Raw genomic sequence first — 15,620 nt, forward strand, 5'->3', positions numbered from 1 at the left:
AAATTATAAGTACTAAAGTGAGCTATAAAAGGAGTTATTGAACTTCAAGATAGTTTAATGAAATCAAGAATAAATTTTTTAAAGACTAAAATTTTCAGACCAATAACTGAATCCCTTTTCAACAAGCATTTTTTCGTAAAACAGAAAGTTTGAAAAATATCTCTAAATATTTTTCATCAATACATTCATCGGAAATCATGAAAGAAAAAAAAAGAACTCCTAATCTAAAAGTTTTGATCTAAAATTTCAAGTCACATTTGTATTTTTTATTTTTAGAAAAAAAGTGAGTAAAAATTAAGTCTGATGTTAACATTGTTTCAAATATTACATCTGGACGCATTTTTATGAAGAGGTAAATTTTTTCTGATAAAACCACTTAAGATGTAGAGATTTATCTAGATAACCTATCTCTGAGAATTTATCGTGTTTCAGGCTCTTTTAGAAATAGACGTAGCATACTTTCTAATTCATGATAATTTATCATAATCTAATTATGAATGCTAATTTAATGCTATCTAATAATTTCTATATAATAAGATTACTCATCTAATTTCATGAAAAAAATTCCCAGATCTTCAACATGCATTTAAATGGTCAAAGATGCCCACCTATTGATACTTTTTTCTGAATATATTTACTCTAGTATTTTTTATCAACAGGTTTAATAATTAAAACTCTTAGATGATTGATTTAATTTGTTCTTATTTTATGACAGAGGAGTCAAAATGTTTTATATGTTGTTACAATGAACGAAAAATTTGACATCTGGTTCAGTGTGAAACATGTGGAAACTGTCAAGACTAAATCTGTGATTAAAATTTTAAATATAAAATTAAAAATTAATTATCTAATACAAAAAGATTGAAAAAAAACTGACAAAAGTGAAAATATTTTTAAATAAACTTTGATAAACCACTACATTCCTTTCGTGTGACTGCAATTATCTAATATCAACTTGTCTTCCAAATTCAAAAAAAGACAAAATCATATTTGGAAAAACTCTAATTAGAATTCTTAAAAGTAAAGCATAATTACAAATAATGGTGCAAGAGCAAATTAAGTTGTCTTATTCGATTATATTTTCTCGTTTCTCGTTAAAAGTCATTTATAGCGAAAAAATTTATAAAAAATATTATTAATTTAATAAATGGGAAATGTAGAAATAAAAGGTTCAATGAAAATCAATGTAAAAAAAGAATTGCTGTTTGACACATTGGGTAAAAGGAAGTTTGGAAGGAAACAGTCACTTTTATACAGTACTACCTTGTATTTTCAAAAATATGACATCACCGATGCACTTATTGCATACATTCTTAATATATATTCATAAAAGGAAGTATATAGCTGTGTGTATGTCTTCGGTATCCAGACAAATCTATTGCAGTTACGACCATGAAGTTGAATAATGATGAATTAATAGCTTTCAAAGATTGAATTTTAAAATATAATGCGGAAGACTTTTTATTGAATATTAAATTAAGATTATTTATTTTAAAATTAAATAAATAAAAAGCATATATTCGAAGTATTAATACATTTTATTTTTCATATTTTTTGTCATCAACTTTCAATAATTTATCTAAACAACACCGTCAAAATACAGGTGGCTTTTAAATAATCATTTTCTAACGAATTCAACAATTTTCTTCGTCCACCCATGGGGATATTTCTACTTTTTCGCTGTCTGACACGCATCCAAATTAGGAAACCAATAATCAGAAAATATTTTTATATCATTTAAATTCTAATAGCATTCATTGTTTGTATCAAACTTCACAATTTCGTTTTCTTAATTTCAAATCATATGTTTCATTTTTTCTCTTATATTTAGTATAGAGAAAGCATAGTAATCGTTAAAAAATTCTAACTCGAGATTTTGATGAATCTCTTTGTTTTGAACCTCCCTGAATTCGAAAAACACATTTTTGGTAAATGTCCATTCATCTGTCTGTCTTTACATCAAATTTGTAGATTTCTATCAAATTTTGAGCAATGTCCGGTCAGAGAACCCTCTGTCCGACTATTCGAATATTAGTTAACACTATAATCACAAAACGATAAGAGTTATATAGATAAAATTTGGTGTAAACATTTATCGTGTAGACACCTGTTAAATTCTGAGCCAAATACAAAGAGGGGTTGACCATTTGTTGATATACACTTTTAGAAACATGTAAACGAGATAACTCAAAAACGATAAATAATAAATTTAATTTGGTATGGAATTTTTGACTAAAATTGTAGTTTTGTGCCAAATTTTTGTTTTAATCGGTTGTGAAAAACATATCTAAAACAGATATACAGTTTTCTGATATTATTAAACACATGTTCAAGATTAAACGCCAAAACACTTGCCAAGGATAAAATGATATATGCAGTAAAAATGCTAAATTCACTGCAAAGGATAATATTTTGTATCTATTGTTCACCAATTCCATGCAAGGCGTTTTCTGAGACAGTACCCACTTATCAGAGAGTACGTAAGAAAATTTTTGGAGGACCACTACCACTGATTTCTTCTGTAATTCATCATGCAATATTATTATTATGACGAAGAACTTATTAATTTAATATCACAAAGGATATTAAATGTGCAAAATCAATAATTTTTTATTTCGTTTTCGTGCTTCTGATGTTTTTCTGGTTTTGATTTCTTTGCAATTTAAGCAAAAAAGCTAATGAATCATCATAGCAATTAAATAAGATATTATATTCATTATATATGTTGTTTATTATTTTTATTTCAAGACTTTCTTTGCAGACAGCTGATAACTGCTTTATATTTTCACACAAATGGAAACAAAGGCTTTTTTTTAAACACATATATATATAGCTTCTTCAGAAATCTAAGTAAGAAAACTCCAAGAAATCTTTCTTTGGAATTCGTTCTTATTTTGACTCGCGATTGTGTGCCTACACACAAAGAGAAAATCCTTCACCATTTTATTTCATGTGTTCTTTAGCAAAAAAAGTTAGACTTTTTCTCAAAATTCAGAGTTTACTTACCAAGAAGTTCACGGAAAGTTTGTGTTAAAAATAGAGAACGCGAACAGGACCTCATGCATTAGGGTATGAAATTCAGAAATTTTTGTCTTTTCCTTCAAATAAAAATTGTACTACGTATCTTTGCAATAAAATGTCCTAATCTCTGCTTTTGGTAAATCTTTTTTTGCTTTACATGAAACAACTTTAATTTTGTATTTTTGTAGCGAAATATTTCTAAATAAAATCTCAAAAAAAGTCTTATTTTCAAAATATAATGCAGAGTTATTAAAAGAAAAGTTTTTCAAAACCATTGGACCCAATGAATTTGAAAAGCTTTTCTATATCAAATGTACTTTTATAATCATAAATAAACAAAAAAGCAAAGATATTTCCTCTTATTGTAAAAATTTATTTAACTTAGCTTGTTTCATATTTATTAAGGTGAAATTTCATAATCAGTTTTTCTCTGACTCTTTTTATATGTTAGTTTGAAATATTATACAATTGGGTCTTCTCAATGACAATACATTGTTTTGATATCCCCGAATTTTATTATCAGCTTATCTGTCAATGAAATAAAATTTTCACTTCATACGAGAAGCCTATTCGGAAAGTTTTATAAAATTCATTTCTATGCAATATCTCGCTTATTTCATTTTTAAATTTATTTTTATTCAATGCAAACATTCATATCATAAGAATTAAATGAGATGCAAAATTCTATTCAGAAATTAAAAGCAATCCATCATTAAAGAATACATTGCATGCGATAACATTACATAAATGAATAAAAAAGCACAGATATTATCTGTGTAAAATCCAGTAATTTAAGCACAAGTGATGCTGTCAGCTTAATACCCTATAATCTTCACAAAGTCGCATTGCACGTTATATTCCACTTATATCCACAGAACATGTTTGTTTCATCAGAAGAGGGCAGATTATCTTTTAATCCATTCCAATACACCAGAAGATTATTTCTACAATAGTATTTGTGCATAAATTATGAAGAAAAAGAAAATGTTTAATTTATCACAATAAGAATGGAACACATCACTACGACAATACTAATAAAATCTGCACCAATGTGAAGACGAGTTGACATGATACAAGTTAGGTGATAAAGAGGGAGAATGACATTGTTTAAAACAGTATTGCATTCCTTTTCCGTCTCTCGATACTTCTGCAGTCTGCTTTCGATTCACGGAGATACATATATCTCATTGAAAATTTGCTTATTATGTTCGCTTCTTATTTATGTTTCATAATGTTTCTTGTACAACACGTGCTGTCATCAGTAGTTGCTCTTGGGAAAATTTATATTTTTTCCTCGAAGAGATAGTTCATTTTTTAAAAAAAGAAAAATTAACTATCAATAGATGGCAAATTCATAAATCGTGGTATAATACATCTTACAAGACACATTTGGTTCAGAAATGTTATTTACTAGTCACATGGTTGATATTTTGGAAAATTCCTAAGCCTAGATATGACTGCATTTTCTTTTGTCATTTAAGGTTAAAAGATTATAAGCACACAAAAAATACACGTGATACCTAACTAATTAGTTGAGCAATGAGTTTTGTGTGCATAAAATCAGATGATTGTATTAGAGTTTTGAAATACAGTACTCTAATCATGCTGTTTGGACATGATTAGTGTATTATACATCAATAAAAAGATTCTTTTTAATATTTTCAAGTACAAGAAAAAATCTAAATTGAAATGGAAAAAAGTAGCTGTATTGCGAATGTAAAAAGATTGATTTATCATTGTTTAAAAACTGCATGATGAGATTCTCTGTTATTAATTTCATTTCGTTCAAACATTAAGTAGGATCTTAATTACTATATCAACTGATAAATTAAAAAATATGAGTAATTGGGAACTACATTAAGTTCTTAAATAGCTAATATCAAAATTTTAAATGCTGTTAGCTCCTCTATCCTATATATTTTAAATTCTTTTACAATGGAAATTTCATTTTCTTGAAATAAATGTTTCCTTATATTTTTTATGCTATTAACTATATCCACAGATATTTTTTATAATATATTAAAATGAAAAATAATTTCTAAACAATATAATTATGTGAAATTTACACGCAATATTTTAAATTTCCATCTTCTATTCATTGTATCAAAGGGGAAATGAATAAAATGGTTTTTAAATTTTCAAAATTCCGAGATTTACATTTTTGAAAACATACGCTCAGTGTTTCAGATTTCGTTTATTTACGTAATTAGTAACTTTACAATGTTTATATTTTTTTACAGACCGATACAGACTCCACCATGACACAGAATCTGCCATGGAAGAAATGACAAACCTATTCCACATCCTTTTTCCCTTGGTGCCGGAACACACCCACTTCTTCTGGAAAACGAATCAACTTGGAGCAGCGACTGTACACAGGACAAGTAAGAAATAATTCATTATTTCATTCGCCCTTCAACTCTACTATACTGACCTAAACCTCTCATTATAATTAGTGTCAGTTAAGGTATCGTCTTCTGCCGATGATTCAATACTGTCATAAAACCATCATTGCTATAGTATCGTTCGGGTATAATCTTCTGCCTGTGATCCAATATTATCGACCCCCTCCCCCCACACACAGACTGCGCAAGTTTCAGTTAGGGTATCGCCTTCTATCGATGATTCAATACTGTAATTAAACCTCTCGTTAAAATTAGTTCAGTTCAGGTATCGTCTTCTGCTGATGATTCAATACAGTCGTAAATCTCTCATTGCAATTAGTTCAGTTCAGATATCGTCTTTTGTCGACGATTCAATACTGTCGTAAACCTCTCATTACAATAAGTTCAGTTCAGATATCGACGACTCAATACTGTCGTAAACCTCCCATTGTGGTAGTGTCAGCTCAGGTATAACATTCGGATTTTCAAAAAACGGCATGTCTCCATTGGTGGATGAATAATACTTCCTACTTTCTGCATACTTGTCTTTTTAAGTAAATTCGTAAGTCAAAATTAATTAGCATAGTAATAAAAATACCAACTGCATCTTCCTCTTGTAAAGACTACTAATTTTTTTATGACTACAATTGTAATTGGGACTGATATAAGAAAATAAATTTCTAAAATCACTTGATAAAATTTAGTTTAAAGAAATTACATCATCAAGAATTCTTCCCATCCCAATTATCTTCATGCATACATTATGGTTATCATTATCATCTTAAGAGTTTAATTTTTTAATGTTTTGGAGATGGTAGGTTATTGAAATCCTGAAAATAGTATAACTGTCATTCAGTATATATTAGTACATATTCAGTATATATTCAGCAAAATAGTATGTCATCATTGATATTCATTGGTGCTAACTTTTGATATTCAATGGATTATCTTGATTCCAAATTATTCTGTCTGATCCATTAAAAGAAAGCTAAAATTATCACTTTCAGCCACAAATTTTCAGCAATAATAATCATTGTAAAATCTTTGGAAGTTTCTACTGTTATTTTCTACATTTTATCTATTCTGGGATGAGGGCTCAGAAAATAATTTTCTGTTAGAATACCAATAATAAGAAGTAATATAATATTCTTAGAATAAGTATAAGATATTAAGATGACAATATCTTAATAAGAAGAGATATATGGATTAATTATATTAATTGCCCAGAGATAAATATTTACAGATATCGGTAATACGCTCAAATCCTCTAATCCGTATGGCTTTTTAGAAACCAGGTGTTCAAAAACTCCTTGCACTTCTAATACGAACTGAAATACAATCGTCCAGGAATAGATAACTCTGCTAAGATGACATCAGAACTTCACAATTCGGCAATCATTATTCAGTGCAGAGTTATAAAACATGTCGAAAGAACAGAAAGCAATTCTGTAAGAAATATTATTTTGGATTATTTGGATGCCAAAGAAGACTTTATACACTTGTTCCGTTTATGAGTTCAAATTAGATAGCAATTTTGCAGCAACAGTTTCATGCAATATTCCTTGTTTGAAGAGAATCAGTGAGTGACTTTTTCTCCGAAAGTGGTTCAGCCTATTCACATTGATAGGCAACAACCACGATTTTTATGCTTGTTCAATATCAACGAGGAAATTCTCAAGGAGTTTACGCAGGATGGCGGGGTATCGGCTGAACCCCTTCGACTGGATATTCGCAGATTTTAGAAAATCAGTTGCATTGAATCCAGAGAAAATGCAACACTCGGCAGTGTGAAAGGAGTGATCTTTAAGGTAATATCCGACTCCATATGGCGAAACTGAAACACTTTTCAAACACACTTTGAAAAAAATTTCTCACTTCACTGTATCAGCCTTACTGTCCAGGCAGTTCCTATATGTGATTTGCCTTTGTTTTTTGCCATGTGAAACCATTTTCCTGAGCATCAGTTTTTCTATCAACATAATATTAAACAGGAGATGGTCTAGTTTTTATAAATTTATAAACCGAAAACTTTTATAATGTTGGTTTTATAAGATTTCTTGTGTAATTCAAGCTATAGGCGATGAATTTTTTTAAAAAGTGCATTTCAACGAAATTTCCGGATTGTTATTTCTCTCAAACCTGAGTATAGGTCTTTTGGGATATCTAGTATTATCGTTTGGAGGAGAATACATCATCTAAATCGGATGAAAAGAGTTGACAGTTATCAATCTTCATTCACTTTTAAATGGCTTGTTTTATCTGTAAGGTTAAAATTTCATCACTTTCTAAAATATTAAAGTTTTGAAATATTTTATGCCTTGAAGGTTTTTTATATTTTCCATAACATAACACCAATTTTAATATTTATTAATTAACAAATTGAATTGATTGGATTAATTTGATTGGATACTATGAAGTTCCTTTTTGGTTTTAGTTTAAATAGGTTATAAATTTTAGTTGCGATTTCGAAACTGTTTTGTTTCGTTTTCATTTTAGTTTCGTTTTCAAACTTTTTCTTACTTTAGATTGGTTACTCGTTCTTGCATTTGGTTGGAATTTAGCTGCAGGTGCGCTGTTTCAGTGATCATCCCAGTGTACAAACCATATTATATATATATATATATATATATATATATAAACAAAAGTATTAGAATCAAGTTAATAGGAAAAACAAAAATCAAATAAAAATTAAACCAAAAAAATTATTAAAAAATATTAAAAAAGAATCCGGCCTGAAGACTTTTTCAAGGGTCACCCTCAGGCAGGGATTCAAATAAAGGGATTTTTTCTGTGAGGACATACAGACATTAAGTTGTATGTCCTCACTTTTACTTTAAGTTACTTTTGTTTCAAAGTTACTTAAGTTACTTTTGTTTCAATTCATCTGTGTTTTAGAAGTAGCTGCAATTGCGCTCTCTAAATACTATGAAGTTCTTTTTTGGTTTTAGTTTAAATAGGTTATAAATTTTAGTTGCGATTTCGAAACTGTTTTGTTTCGTTTTCATTTTAGTTTCGTTTTCAAACTTTTTTTTACTTTAGATTGGTTACTCGTTCTTGCATTTGGTTGGAATTTAGCTGCAGGTGCGCTGTTCCACGAACTGCAAAATTTTTAAATAAAATATTTTTAATAGTTTTTTTTGGTGGTGGGGGGGGGGTTCAATAGGTTTTTTGGTGTATTGCCTAAAAAATTTAAAATTTTTCAGATCATTTTTCCTGATTTTACTTTTTTGAGAATTCCTTGTTTTTGGCGTTTAGGAGATATATTTTCATTTTAATAAATAAATTAAACTATGCAAAAAGTTAATAACGAATTTATCATAGCGCATGGCCCGTCGTGCGCTCTACTTTTTAGACTTAATGTCTGTATGTCCTCACAGAAAAAATCCCTTTATTTGAATCCCTGCCTGAGGGTGACCCTTGAAAAAGTCTTCAGGCCGGATTCTTTTTTAATATTTTTTAATAATTTTTTTGGTTTAATTTTTATTTGATTTTTGTTTTTCCTATTAACTTGATTCTAATACTTTTGTTTCAATTCATCTGTGTTTTAGAAGTAGCTGCAATTGCGCTCTCTAAATACTATGAAGTTCCTTTTTGGTTTTAGTTTAAATAGGTTATAAATTTTAGTTGCGATTTCGAAACTGTTTTGTTTCGTTTTCATTTTAGTTTCGTTTTCAAACTTTTTCTTACTTTAGATTGGTTATATATATATATATATATATATATATATATATATATATATATATATATATAAACTTATTGAAATCACCTAGGTTAAATAAAAAAAAATTTTCATTGCCGATGAATGAGCATTTGCTTTTTTGATTGATATAGAGTTGATAATATTTTGGATAAATTCAAAAGATGATATTTCCTTGAAAAGAAATATTCTTATTAATGGCGCAAATTTCAAATATATAGTTTAAAACGCAATTTTCAAATATATAGTTTTCAAATATATAGTTAAATTTATAGTTCAAGTAAGGTAAATCATTAATTTGTGCCAAATTTTAAATGTTGGAAATCAAATTCATACATAATTTTAGCAAAACTCCACATAATAAAGACTATTGTATAATCAAATAATGTTGACCTGATTCTTAAAATTTGATATTTATCTATAATATGGCTCAAAATTTCTTATTTATTACAATATGCATACTAAATCTGTGTGCCAAATTTTATCTATCTAGCTGCCTTCGCTAAATTATTTTCTATCCTCCAGGCAAGCAAACTTTCTCAAAACGTTTTTGAATTATCTTTATCACAGACAAACATAATGCCTGAAATGTGTTTTTCGTATTGAGGAAGATCTAAAACTTGGATGATTCGACAACATCTCGCTTTCGATTTTTTTTTTAATGATTATAGTACTTTCTTTAAACTCATATACGAGAAAGTAATAAGCGGTTGGAAACATATCGATACATGACATACTGCATTGATGCTGACAACATCTTGATGATCAAAGCAATGGAAATGTTAAATAGCATTGGAAAAAAATTTAATATTTATAAAAATTCGTTCTTTTCCATTGCATTTAATGAAAAATGAGTTACGTAATCGGAGTTTGAAAAACGGTATCTATCGCTCCTTTGTTTTATTTTCCTGACTACTACAACAATAAAAAAAAAGGCTATAAGTTTCTCTTTTGGCATTAAGCGTTGACGTCACTCTTGTCTGTGTTTTACTGAAAAAATGTTCCAAAAATGCCAACTGTTTGTCTGTTTTGGAGACTTTCTCCCCCATGCCTGTCAAAATGAGACGTCTCGATCCGAGATCACGGTAGAAATCGTATTTCAGCGTCTCGAAAAATCAGACAAGTGTTTTTGCGCGCTCATTCATCTGCCGGTTACCCTAAATACTCACAATTCATTATTATCCTTACTGGCTCGTAATCCAAGTTCAATGCTAATTCCTTTTAATCTGTTATTCTTAGACACGCTAGATACATGACGGAATCATAATCCTTTTATCGGAGGACTGGACGAGACTTTTCTGGAAACTGCATATGCCATCTCTGTGCTTCTTTTATGTATTTAAAAAAAATAGAAATGATCATCTTAATTTTAGAATAGGCCAACTAGAAATAAAAAGAACGATTGCTTTATTCGTATCAATAAGGCGAAATGACTATTTTTTCACAGTATTGTTTGGTTGAAATAATTTTTAGTTTTTGAAACAGTTAACATTTTAATTTCAAATTTTTCTTCGAGAATTCATTCTAGATAATAAATAAGTCAGGACAGTTTTTCACGTAATTTAATAAATATATACAGAGCAATTCAATAAATCCTTTCAATCAAATATTTTCCCCGGAAATGATATAAAATCTTTTTTTTTTTCTGCTTATTGTAATTTTCGGAATGGGGTAATTTATTTGGTTATGGCATGAGTTATATAGTACTAATTTAGCTTTATGATTACCCTGGTACCTTGTTGGTAGAAAAAGGACGTCAGATTGTGAGACAAGGTGTAACAAGATGCATACGCTTCGGCATTTATCATTTGACTGCGAACTGTGTTTTTAAAAATATTCAAACTTGAAATAATAGTCAGAAAATTTAGAATAAACCTTATTTTTTGGAATTTTAAAAAATACATAAAAATTGTTACTAAGATCAATTACATAAATTATAAAAGTAGAAAATTGAGCTTTAATGCAAGGAAACGCCGAAAAATAAGGATTTATAATAAAATGTCCTCAAATTTTTAATTGTCTACAATATTGGTCGAATCTTCAATAACTTTGCTCTTTTACTATAAGCATAGCTGATATTTTGCATGGCAACAGTTTCATGAAACAATTTTATAATAATCCTCCTAAAATATTTATTACAAATTAATGCTGTACCAATAAATTAATTCCAATCGATGTATTTCAAAGTTGATAAATCATTTCAACAAAAACTCATCAATATATTATTACGGTAAATAAATCGACTGTTTTCTCTCCTTTTTTCTCTATCTGTAAAAAATAATATTCTTGCAAGAGGAAACCTGTAAATGTATCAGAAATAGAAATAAAATTTAATAAGAAGTCTTTTGAGAATAACTTTTTATTTAATGCTCCAAAAAGTATTTTGTTTTAATTTTATATTTATTATTTCTCGCTCAAATGTCAGCGCCCTGGCATAGGGGTAGAGCGTCTTCCACGCGAATTGGGTGTCATGGATTCAAATCTTGGTTCGGGCATGGTGTTTCTTCACCCTGTGTTCTATCTGTGAGATGTGTGAAAAAGCATCGCTGTAAAAAGGGCTGTGAAAGTGAATGCCATCCTCATATGAGTTTGAAGTCAGACTTTTGCTCTCGGGTGCTCAAGGGTCTTTACCCTCAGAAGCTACTGCACCCCCTTTCCGTTGCAATGCGAGCACGACATCATCATCATCTCTTTCTAATAATCAATTAAATCATTGGAATAAATACTAAAAATTGTGATATTAATCTTACTCCACTAAAACATCAAAAGGTTTCGCCTTTATACTTAATTAAGAATTAATCAAAACAACCAAGTTCTAAAAATACTAAAATAGTATATCATCACCAAGAATTCAAAAGTGCACAAAGTATCCTCAACAAAGAATAAATAAAGATTAGACAAAATGTGAAATAAGAATACCACAGACATTTAATAATCATATCGTCAAGTTAAATAAAAGTATAAAAATATCATCAGATTTGACTGATTGTAGAGTTCACTATAACAGCATGTATAAGTTCCCATAAATATGAGATATAAAAAATGACCAACAATAGGCCAAACGCTGTGGAGATCCCTAAAAAATTATCCATCATTTTAGACATTATAAACCGATTGGAAACTTCTTTTTAATCCTAAACGTCGAAAGATAGGATCAAAATTTTATTGAATCAGTGTCACTGAACTTTGATATATCTAAAATGCCATAGTCCCATCTTTACTTTCTCTTATACGAAGTACATAGGAGCATTATAATGGCCAAGAAATTCTGAACTCTCGATTTTGAGCATCTTCACCTGTCAGATCTCCGTAAGTCCAAAAAACACATCTCTCTCTCTCTCTCTCTCTCTCTCTCTCTCTCTCTCTCTCTCTCTCTCTCTCTCTCTCTCTCTGTAAGCTGTGACTGAAGTATGTAATTTGGCATAATGTGTAGGTTTACAGGAAGTGCGTCTGCTTAGATCTTCAAAAACCGGTGACCCGATAACTACAAAAAGCAAAGAGTTAAGTAGATAAAATTTTGTAATAAATTTGCTAAGCGGTTGACCAGCTGTCGATCTGGGCTTTCACATGTGCAATTCGGAACATTATATTGTGACTACAACTGTAGTTCCGTTTGAAATTGTGTTGTCATTCAACCATCAAAAAGGCGTCCAAAATTATTCTAACGATATATTCAGTAAAAATGTTTAGCATATAAGCTATCGTTCACCAATGCCAAGCAAAGATTTTGAGGCTTTACCCAAAGTTCACAATTTCTTGAAGAGGGAAGAGGATAAAAATGGGCTGGAGAGTATACGAGATAGTTTCGGTTAAATCACTTCCGCTAGTTAATCACATTTATCATAACTTTTATCTTATAATATTATGCTTAGTTTTTTAAGGAAATTCTGCTTATCTGTTGTGATTAATCCTACTCGGATTATCATGATTAAGCTATGTTAATACAACATTACAAGAAGAGCTTGCAGCGGATTGGGATGAACGAAGATAGAACCTGGGACCTTGTGGTTCGCATTCGAGTAACATGACCACAATGCAAAAGCAATTGCTCGTGTAGCTGTTAACTGGCTTACAAGCTATTCACTACAAACTACAATATTTTTGTAATAATAATCTTGCAAAAATATTGCATAATATCTGTGCGGTAATAAGGAAGGACTCTTGATAAAGACGAAGTGATAATTTTTATTGATCAGAGCAATTTTGGAAGCTTGAGATATCCTCTGAATGAGAAGTCTGATATAATTATTTCATGTCCGATATGATCTTTCGTTCATTAACTCTAGGATCTTTTTAAACTAAGAATATTAGCATGAATTTCTGAATATTTAATTCTAAGAATTATATCGAAAAATTGTTCATATTTTGAATGAAAATGTACCATGGCGTAACTTCAAAACTGATTTAAATACCTTTTTATAGAAATAAACATCAAGAAAATATTTATCAAATAAAATTTACCTCAGTGACACTAAGTATTCTCGTTTATTTTATCAAATAAAAATAATAATTTAAGAATGCATTTTTATTTATTTATTTATTGAAATTATGAATAATATTTTGTTATCCAATGAGCAAAATTTTCAATTTGAAATATATAGAAAAAAGAGTGATTATAATGGGAGGGGATTGAAGATTTTATTCCTGGAATCTTTCACATTCCAAAATATTTTCATTGATCAAAAATGCGTAATGTCAGATAATCCAAACAGGCAATTTAATACTACATATCCTAATTTTTTAAATTGTTTTCAATCTATCTTGGGATGAGTAGGAATTATACTCGAAAAATATAAATTTCTCTTTTAGAATTTCGGAGATTTCTCAAAAAAGAGATGTGAAAAGGAAATGAATTTAAATGAAATTTTAAAAAAATTAATACTTAAATGAAGTGAAGTAATAATTTGAGAACTGAAAGAATATGAAATCATCATTAAATTATCCCCTAAATTATATCATTAGCAAATATATTTAACTCTTAGTTTCATTCAAAGTAAAATCCACTTCATTCAAACAAGCGGACCTGTTTTCATTTAATATGGATTTATAATGTCAAATTGCCTTTTCCACCCTTTTTATTGCCAGAATAAAAGTCTTATAACCTATTTTTTTAATCTTTTGATCCTATGCGATGAATTTAGCAACATCCTACATGAAACGACACTACAGGGCTAATTCGCGATTATATCGTAACGGATATAATCGCGAATTAGCCCTCGACGGATTTATGCTTTCGGTCTCGACGTTATTCGTTCGGTCTCGACGGATTTATGCTTTCTCATTGAAATGTATCTCGTGTAAGAAAGTACATCATAAGAGGAAGTTTTGTCTCTGGATAAAATTAAAGGTGCAGAAGTTTTTCAGCTTTCATTGTTGTTTGTTGTTTATTCGTCATTAATATTGACACAGTCATTAGTTATCTATTTTGTTGACTTAAGATAACTTAATTTGCTATTTATTAACTAGAGATAAGAAGATAAAGAAGCTTCCTGAAAGAAATAATCGAATTTTTTTGCTCCTGAACTAATTTGGATTCCACATATTAAGTTACAGATATATAATAAGGGTATCTTTTTTAACAATCAAACAAAAGGATTTCATAATACAAAGCAATTCCAGATGATGAACACAGCATTAAAAATAACTAGAAAGTTTGGTTTTGATCATCCTCAAATGATTTTATGTTCGAAATCAAGTTAAAAAAATGGGTGAGAAAATGTATTTATATGACTTATATTTAGAAGATCAGAGGCCTTACATTTTCAGATGCTTTTTTCGCAATTTGTTACAAGCTTGTAAAAATGGAATTTTACAACTGATTTTTCATTCCATTCCTGTTGTGAATCCCATGTGCTTTTTAATGTGTAGAATTTTGAAATTTTATAAATTTATGTATTTTCGTTGCAAGTTTATTATATCTTTAGAAATTAATTCGCAGTTAATCAATTAATCATTAACTGATTAGTTAATTAAATAAATTCTAAAAAATTTCCATTCATTGAAAATGTACTTTAATTAACTAAGATTTAATAGTTACCTTTGATTCCTTATTAAAGATAATATGCAACAACGAATTTAAGGAAATTGGTTACATGATTACAATAATTTATATAAAAATTGATTTCAAATTAAAATTGAAAAACATAGAAAATTGCAATAAAAATTCAACTTCTTAACGCATTAATAAAAAAATACTTTTAAAATTTGTTTTAATTACATTTATTTGATAGAAAATACTAATTTTCAATTCTGTCGGCGTAAGATAGGTTAATATTTAAAGGCTAATATTTAAAGTTAATACTTCGAATTCATCAAGTTCAGGAGAATTAAAAGTTGGGTGAAACTTTTTAAAGGATTTGAAAAGATCTTTTTATCATGACAAATTCCGAATCCATTTATTTTTGTAAAGAAATAGACATTAAAATCTTTTTAACTTTTTTCTTACCCATATATGAAATATACAAAATATTGTAATCGCCACAAGATTCGAACTTGAGATTTCGACGAATCTCCAAGTT

At 28.9% G+C, this 15,620-nt stretch overlaps 1 protein-coding gene across 2 annotated transcripts in view; it reads left to right on the plus strand.

Annotated features, from left to right (window-relative positions):
- The window catches only part of LOC129981830 (uncharacterized), a 117,443-nt gene that overhangs the window by 89,396 nt on the left and 12,427 nt on the right, over positions 1 to 15,620 (plus strand). For both annotated transcript variants that reach the window (XM_056092854.1, XM_056092853.1), the window contains exon 2: positions 5,262 to 5,405. In XM_056092854.1, the coding sequence (XP_055948829.1) occupies positions 5,262 to 5,405 (144 nt within the window). The remainder of the gene's footprint in view (positions 1 to 5,261; positions 5,406 to 15,620) is intronic.

The sequence above is a fragment of the Argiope bruennichi genome, chromosome 8 (genome assembly GCF_947563725.1).
Source record: "Argiope bruennichi chromosome 8, qqArgBrue1.1, whole genome shotgun sequence".
NCBI classification, from domain to species: domain Eukaryota; kingdom Metazoa; phylum Arthropoda; class Arachnida; order Araneae; family Araneidae; genus Argiope; species Argiope bruennichi.